At 47.1% G+C, this 8645-nt stretch overlaps 1 protein-coding gene across 1 annotated transcript; it reads right to left on the bottom strand.

The window, feature by feature from the left end:
- Positions 1-381: 381 nt before the first annotated feature.
- Positions 382-7660, bottom strand: LOC134378580 (leukocyte elastase inhibitor-like). The gene is made up of 7 exons (XM_063097831.1): positions 7637-7660; positions 6428-6603; positions 4586-4723; positions 3953-4070; positions 2783-2925; positions 2536-2703; positions 382-864 (listed from the first exon to the last, which is right to left on the bottom strand). The coding sequence occupies exons 2-7, from the start codon at positions 6593-6595 to the stop codon at positions 460-462; spliced, it is 1140 nt and encodes a 379-aa protein (XP_062953901.1). The 5' UTR covers positions 6596-6603; positions 7637-7660; the 3' UTR covers positions 382-459.
- Positions 7661-8645: the final 985 nt, after the last annotated feature.

Raw genomic sequence — 8645 nt, forward strand, 5'->3', positions numbered from 1 at the left:
AATTAAACGTCTGTATTTAATCCTCCCTTTCAGCAGTCGGGGTGTCTGTCTATTATGGCTTCCAAAATCCCAGCTGTAAACTAAACGACTGTCTTGTTTCCCATGGCTATCAGGACAGCATAGCAATTTCATAGATTACTGCCTTATCAAGAATGCACACAACCGATTTCCTCTCTATCTTTTTTCTTTTTAACTTGATGCATTCAAAGGCAATTACGAGTACCAGCCAGGTGTCAAAAAAACAAAAACCACAAAACCCCAAAAGCAACACTGGAATTTTTTCAGTGTAAAAAAAGAATATATATCATGGCAAAATTAATAGTTATAAAAAGCCAACGGGGCCAAACTTAAGAAAGGAAATTACAGATTTGTTTCTGGACAGTAGCTTTATTGGGAATGATATATGAAAACTGTCACCATTAGAAACTAAGCTCGACCTTGTATTTCAGTCTCCTTCTCCTAAGGGGAGGAAAATCGACCAAGGAACAGGATGTTCGCTGTGGGATTGTGCTTAATGAAGAAGAGGAACGGATGGTCAGCAATGAACTCTTCCTCTGGCAACGACATGGCGAAGGTGGCAATGCCTCCGGTGGCAGCCGCCGCCTCTGTACCCTCTTCATTCACTTCCACAAAGGACTTGTGGACAATTTCTGATATAAAAATATCTCTGGCTGCTGACATGCCAGATAGATCAGCCTTGCGACTATCAAAGAGATCCTGCAAGCCCAGGCGGGCCAGGTCAGAGCTGAGGGTGTAGCTCTCTTCCAGTTTGAACCTGGGCAACTTGACAGTGACGTCAATGACATCCAGATTCTCAGGTCCGGTCCACTCACGCAGTTTTTCCAAAGTCAATTGTTCCTCAATCTGGAATTAGAATGAAGAAAAAAAACCCATAAAATTAATTTTATATAAGTAATAAAGGGTATTTTAAATGAATGGATCCATAATGCCCATTGCTAATTACTCTCCTTCATGTTTTGTGCCAAAACAGTTCCAGCTGGAGGATTTCATTTCTTTCTGGCAATTGGTGAAACAGAACAGAGCTGTGTTTCAAGTCATCAAGGGTCCAGGTGCACAGACTTTGAACACTGGTTCCAACATCCATCTACCCACCCATCCACCCATTTACCCACCCACACACTCACCCATCCATCCATCCATCCCTCCTCCCATCCCTCCTCCCATCCATCCACCCAGGACTTACTAAACCCCTCTCACACGGAATTACTGTGATAGGCCATGACAGCTGCTATTACCCTAATAGGTTGAGTGGCACAAGGGAAAATTTTCTCAGTTTCTTCCCTTTACTCTGAATCTCACTGAAGCTGTGGTCATCTGTGAACCTCACCTGAGCTGAGGTCATCTCTACTAACTTTAGCTCCTAGGTAAAAATTTAAAAGACGGAAGACGTACTAGGCCTAATTCTTCATCTAACAGGGATGAGAACTGTGCCTACCTGATGGCACTGCTATGACCACCACATGAGTGACGTTCAGAAAGCAACTGGCACACGGCAGGTGCTATAGAAATGTCAGCGGGTGTCATTACTGTTATCATTATTACTATTGGACTGGAACAATCAGAGAAAAGACTAATATGAAAATACAACTGAGGGCCGGCCCGTGGCTCACTCGGGAGAGTGTGGTTCTGATAGCACCAAGGCTGCGGGTTCGGATCCCATATAGGGATGGCCGGTTGTTCACTGGGTGAGCGTGGTGCTGACAACACCAAGTCAAGGGTTAAGATCCCCTTACCGGTCATCTTAAAAAAAAAAAAGAAAGAAAAGAAAATGCAACTGAAAGAGGGAACACATTGCTGGTAATATATGCGAATAACTGGCATTAGACCCCTTCCTGACAGCAAGTGTGCTTCGGGAGGAGGTAGAGAAAAGCGTCATGGCAGGCGAGGGTCGCTGAAGAGAAACTGTCATCTTCACAATTTTGCCTAGTTCTAGCCCTGGCAAGAGGTGCCATAGCCTTTAAATTACATGTAATGGAAACCCCCTATTTAGTTCATATTAGGAAACAGGCCTAATTCTCAAACGAACATGTCACGTGAGGCTTTTCCTGTCGTGTACTGATTGGAAATTTCATCGACAATCTACAGGAATCGTGGTGAGAATGAACAGCGTCCCAGCAGGACTTCATGGTCCGTGACAGAGCTCTGTACTACAATGCTGTGGGTTTTTAAATCTTCTTTCCTCAGTGAAACAACCCTCATCTCGCTGTGCTTTCCTCTAAAGTTAACTCAAGGGACTTTCGGTGAGCTGCCACCGGCGGAGGTTGCACTCGGGCAGGCCTGCAGCTGTGTTCCCAGCACGACTGCTCACCGAACGTGGCGGGGCATCTTTCCAAGGACCTCGGAGTAGTCAGTGTTGCTGGGCTGCACTTCCTTTTACTAAGGAATGGCACAGTATTGGAAAAGCCACGGCAGGTGACATCCGTGACCACGTAACGAGCACCTGCCATGCAGCACACACAGGAAGAGACGGTACACCGAATGGAAAGAGAAAGCAGGAGCTCAGGAGCCTGTTACCTGCTTCAGCCCTGAGGACTCGTCCTGGATGTCAACTGGCAGCAGGATAACCATGCTGAGCTCCCGGCCTCGGTAAGGCAGTTCCAGCACACGGCACTTGAGGTCCTGGATGTAGCCGTAGGGAAATTGTTTCTTCTGATACATCATTTCCACCATCTTTGTCTCTTTCTGAACAGTTAAAAAAAATGACTGGAATGATTCTGTTCTTCTACAGCAAAGAGTAGCTGGAACAGGGACATCTCCTCACCTTGTTCACTCTGAACGGCGCGTTGGTTGTGTCCTTTTTCTTGAACTTCTCCTGCCAGCTTCCCTTGAAATAGATGGCATTCACTAGCACCAGTTTAGTCATGTTGTCAACCAGACCCGCAGCCAGCAGTTCTGGGATTTTCCCTAAAATGATAGAGTAAGCTTTTTAAAAGATCCATACTGACATTCCAAATTTGAACTGACAAATTATTAGCACTGAAATGCAATTCAAACGTATACTTTCTAATTAATTTTCATTTAGCACGGTATTAAGTTAGGAAAGCCCTACGTGTGTTTGTACTTTAAATAACCCAACTTGTGGGGCACAGCAGGACGACACACAACCGACCCCAAAGGAGCCGGCGCTTTGCAACCAGACAAATGTGCTGAAAAGTTAAAAACAGGGGATTCTCCCTTCCTGGGATGTCTGATAAACAAATGAGCTCCATTTCGTGGTCACTCTTTTTCAGGATAAAAAATCTCTTTGTGAAAATGTTTTTAGTCACTAGTAAATCACTTCTTCAAATCTGTCTGCTCTCAGAAAAGAATTTAACAAATATCCAAAAGGTAAAACAATTTCTCCACTGAAACAAAGTGTCCTCCGGGACCACAAGCACTCCGGGAACAACTCCTGTGACAGAGGACAGGCGCGCTGGAGAGCCATCGGCTCACAGAGTGACTGCATGAGGAGAGACACGATTGAACAGACAAACTGAGCCCGCAAGTGAGTCGGTCCCCATCTGCCACACCTGATACAGTGGCAACAAATATTTATGCCCACGGCAGTTTGTAAACACTGATTTCATGAATTCCATGAAATTCCAGGACATGTCTTTCCATATGAGTATTAAATAATTTGGGGCAAGCTGGATTCTCCTCAAAATTTTTATTCCCATTCAATGTTGGTTTTAAATTTAAAACGTAATCTTGGGGAACTGATGAGGGAAAGCATTTAGTGCTCCCATGAAATCATGCTGAAGCATCCACTCTGACGGGTCTCTAACGTTTAGAAGCTGCCCGGCGACAGGCAGTGCAGAGCTCACACACAGGGGACACTGTCTGGGTCACGACTGGGGTGGGGAGGAGAGGACAGGGAGGGAATGAGTCGCAGGAGGGGAAGATGGATGGAGAGTGGCCTTTGGCCATGGTTCCATTCTGCCCAGTCTCTGACCTTCCGTCTGCGCTTTGACCCACTGGTTTATGATCTTCCTCGCGTCCTCCGGGGCGTGCTGGAAGTCCACAGGGGCCACGTCAGCACCGTACATTTTCTGAGTCGAAGCCAAGAACTCCTATTTCAAAAAAAAGAAGAAAATGTCATGAATAGCTCCTACGACATACAGAAATGGGTTTCTAAAGTCCTTAAAAGCAACAGAAAATTTCCTGAAAGGCTACATTTCATTATAACACAAAAATTCTAACTCACACTTTTTTTTATTGTGATAAAAAAACACATAACATAATATTTACTGTCTTAACTATTTTCAAGGGTACAGTGGTAAGTCTAACCCTTGTACTTCTGATGTATAAAATTGACTGATTGTTTTCTCACCTTTGACTAACGTCTTCATAAATAAGCGAGTAGTGATTGTCCTTGGAAGTGAACCGTGGGATTCACTCTGGCTTTAGTGAAAGGTCCGGAGCCACCTTCTATCCAACTAGTGAGAGCGCTCTCTGCCTTGTGTTTTCACCCTGTATTGTTTTTCTGAATGTTTATAAATTGTAAAACTGACTTCTGTGACCTGACTGAGTTGGAAAGAATCCATAGCCTAGTGGAGTTTTAGAATATGAAATGCAAAGTGCTTACGGGAAGGAAAGCGTAGGTTTTCTCTCCATACAATCGATTCGCAAGTTTCAGAATATAGGACGCACCACGTTTGTTGACATCAGCATTCAGACTCTGAAATCTTGAATGAATGTCCTCAACCATATTGAAATGAAGAGTCTAAAATAAAGAAAACATTCTTTCTACAATCATTTATTCGGAAATTATATAATGATTCTCTGGTATTTGCTTCCATCAAAATAAATGTGTTTTTGTTACTAATTTTATCAATGATTCCCCAACTAATACTTTATTAATTTGTCATTGGACAACAAACAATAGGGAATCCAAAATTCATGGCTTGCTGAGACATAATAATTACAGCATTAAAAACTGCTTTATATCACTTTTTTGTTATAATTGAACATGAATGGTTGATACACTCAATATTTATATGTCTGCTTTTTTCCAAGAAAAATCACACTGGCATGTTCATATTTATATTCTGTATCAAATATAATTTTACTGAAAGTTCTCAGGTTGAGGCTTTTTTCTTTAATTACCCTATTAGCATCATTAATTCACTTCACTAAAATAACTTCTTTACACTTAACATTCTGGCAAAAGTTTAATTCTCCTTGTGTCAATTACAAATCAAGAAGCCCTTTATGGTTTTATGAGTCCTGGTCTGGTTCCTTGCTTTGAAGACACAAAGAATAAAGCCCCACACTGTGCAGAGCCCACATCACTCACTGGAATATAGGATGTTTGCTTTGTTACTATGATCCATCTGCTTTAATGGAAATGGGGGGAGGGGTGCTTAAAATTATCCTTTGCTGAGGTCGCAAAGTCCCCAGAAAGCCTCAAAGCAGGAAGCTGATACAACCCTGCAAGAAGCAACTAACAATCAGTATCAGTGGTAAAGAAAAAAAGTGTGTGTTTTAAAACTTAAAAATGCTTTCATATGTGCAGTGATGAATAACAGAAGCTTTGCAGCTTCTTGAACTTGAATCCAGGGCCGCACCTTCCCGAGGAACAGGTGCAGTGTAATTTTGTGGCACGTGTGTTAGAAAAGCCTCTACTTACCACTCCTTTCCACTAGGCTTCAAGAGAAAGCTGGAGGTCCCCACTCAGAATTAAAGAACAGCAGGCACAGAAAGTCCTCCATGCCCATCAAGGACGGGAAGGAAGGCTGGGCATCCCCACCTCCTCTCTTGCTGTGAGACTGACCTGCCACACGGCCAGGGGCTTGGCCCTGCTCTGGAAGCTACTGGGCCTCCCTGCTCCCCTCCCCCTCCAGGGCCCTCCTGCTACCCCACAGCCATGCAGTGCCAGACACAGTGTCAGGCCCTGAGAACACAGAATCATCTGTCCCCATAAAAAGGCAACACCAGCAAGGTCTCCACCACAGTGCGTCCCCTGTGTCTCATTACTCTCCTTATGTTCGAGGGTTATGTTCCATAACAGGCATTATTTATAAGTAGTGGGTCATCCTATGTAAAGCAAACACCAGAAACTGCTAGCCCAATAGGAGGAGGTGTGGCTCACAGGAAAGCTGTCAAAGATTCCCCCCCTGGGACAGAAGCATCACCCTGCCTGGATTTTCTATCGGCTTTGTTCACTGCTGTATCCTCAGCAAAACAAAAGCCAGTGTTTGGCACACAGTAGGTGCTCAGTAAAGACTCCCTGATGGATGAAAGCCTGAGGACAAACGGAAGGATCTTGTGGCTGTTCTGAAAGTCTGACCTCATGACGCATGGTGGGTAAACACAGAAATACAGCTTGAAAGCCCATCGCAAGAGCTCAGGGCACATTTCAGTGCAGACTTTCCATGAGCACAGAGCTGGCAGGGAAAGCAGACTGTGTTTGTTTGTTTCTGCTGACCTTGGACAGCTGTGCTGCAGTGTTGCCTCTGGTCCCCAGGAAGACCATGGCCATCGCTGAGGAAATGCTGAAGGGAGAGATGAAGATGTTTCTAGCAGGATTGTTTTCACTCAAGGCACGGAACAGGTCCAAGGCAAAACGGGCATTTGCTGTGCTCAGCTGCTCCATGGTGAAGGCTACAACACAACAGAGGCCACGCCAGCAAATTAGAAAGAGCGTTTCCCCGTCCTCTTTCCCAGCTTGAGCCAACCACCCTGGCACACCCTGGAACTTGTACCTTCTCCCCTCTTTGTTTCTGTGTTTCCCATATGCACATGTGTGGTACCAGGCTGGCCAAGGGCTCAGCAGTAACACAGGATCGGGCCCAGAATGTGGTTGGGCTCCCACCTCACACAGGTGAGTCCGGGGAGAGCCCAGGCCCCGCCACTGCCGCCTGGGCACAGCCACCCAGCACTCGGTGCTCCCAACCTGCTAAGTTTGGGAGCACACGCGTTTCTGACCCTTTGGTTCAAGTTTCTTCTTTGTTTGGACACTAAATCCATTGCCTGCATTTACCTGAAATAGGAACATTTCTATACATTAAAAGACATGCCAGCAAAGACATCATTACAGTTACTAAATCACTGTCCTCATGTTTGAGATTCAGTCGCTGCTTAAGAGGTCGAGTGTGCACAGTCTCAGAGCTGGCCCAGGACACAGAGTTTGAAAACCCAGCACAGCGGAGTCCCAAGCCACTTCTGGTTTGGAGCTGCCCCATCTGTGAATCGCTGTTTGCTCAAATGAACTCTTTAAAATAAATTAGAAAAAGAAAGAAAGAAAGAAAAGCCAACACAGTCCGGCTTCAGGCGTGCTGGCCGGGTAAGGGAGGTGGGGACAGGCGTCCTCCCTTCCTGCAGGACCCCAGCTCGGTCACACACTGAGCCACTTCGACCTCGTCTGTCAGAGCCTGAGCTCCCCACTTACAGGCAGAGAACAGTGCGGGGCTGCTCAGCGCGAGCACGAGCTGGATTCTACTGTCCTAGGAAAGCCGTCGGGATCGCGCTGTCCTCCCCCTGCCCCCTGCTGTGGCGGTGGAAAGGAGAGGCGGCCCGTCCTGGGGCTGCCTGGAAACCGTCACACACGGATCAGGAGGGGACTTCCTGGAGGAAGGAAAACGATCTGATCTCAGGTGCCCAGGCCACCCCCGTGCGCGGCCCGGCCCCGCCTTACCCGCAGCCGCAGGGCTCTGAGCTGCCTGCAGGTCTGTGAGGAAGAGGCCCTTAACTAAGCCGCAGAAGGGGAGTGTCGCCCGGGCGGGCCCTTCCCTGGTGACGGCTACGAGTCCCGCCTGCGAGGGCTGGCGCAGCAGAAGCAGAGCTGAGCGTGGCCTCCACGCAGTCCCTCCTCAGGGGACCCACACCTTTCTCAGTTCATGCCTTTCCCCAGATCTCTTTGCATGACCTGATCAACTAAGGTGAGAATGACCGAGGTGACATATTGTGTCACCTCTTAGAGGGCAAATGGTTCTGAGTCCCAGCTATATACTCCACACTCAGAGGTGGGGGCTGGGAGGGAGGAAGCAAACTGAGGGCTTTTGCATAGGGAAAGAGAAGGTCCTCCAGGGAAGGATAAGACAGAATCAGATCCACACACCTGCTCTCTGCCTCCATGATGTCACCTCATTGCTGCACCCTCCGTGGCGGTAGCTGGACAGGTGAAAGGGGCCAAAAGCTGGTGAAGCCTCTTCTGCAAGGGCCTTGATCCCACTCAGAAGGGAGGAGCTCTCATGACCTGATCACCTCCTAACGGCCCCACCTCTGAATACTGTTGCATTGGGGATCGTTTCCACATGAGTTCTGAAGGGGACGCAAACATCAGACCACAGCTGTCCAACCCCAGCCCCTCCCTCCTGCTTTCCATCTGCCACGTTCCGTTCCCTCACCCCCCTCTGTAAAAACCCCTCAGTAACCCTGAGTCTTGGAGGTGGCTTTAGTCTGGCCTCTCCCCTTCAAGTTTACTGGAGAGACGGGTCAGCCCAACATCTCTCCTCGGGTCACTGGTGTTCCTGAATAAAAGCTGACCTCCATTTTCACCGACATTTGACTTTCGAGTGGTTTGCTTCTGAAAGGGTGCATGCAGCCAGACCCATGTGCCCTGTAGCAACGGGTTATCGTGGGATCTGCACTAGTGGCTTTATGAGGACAGCAGGTGAGCGTGTTAACAGTGCCCACCGCCACCC

Source organism: Cynocephalus volans, chromosome 5 (genome assembly GCF_027409185.1).
Source record: "Cynocephalus volans isolate mCynVol1 chromosome 5, mCynVol1.pri, whole genome shotgun sequence".
In the NCBI taxonomy this organism is placed as follows: domain Eukaryota; kingdom Metazoa; phylum Chordata; class Mammalia; order Dermoptera; family Cynocephalidae; genus Cynocephalus; species Cynocephalus volans.

What these genes read in the sequence shown, in the direction of transcription:
- LOC134378580 (XM_063097831.1), bottom strand. Translation starts at nt 6,595, where the DNA reads ATGGAGCAGCTGAGCACAGCAAATGCCCGTTTTGCCTTGGACCTGTTC. An exon ending in AAACCTACGCTTTCCTTCCC is followed by an intron (nt 4,071 to 4,585) that starts GTAAGCACTTTG and finishes TTTTTGAAATAG; the next exon opens with GAGTTCTTGGCTTCGACTCA. An exon ending in AGTCCTCAGGGCTGAAGCAG is followed by an intron (nt 865 to 2,535) that starts GTAACAGGCTCC and finishes TTCTAATTCCAG; the next exon opens with ATTGAGGAACAATTGACTTT.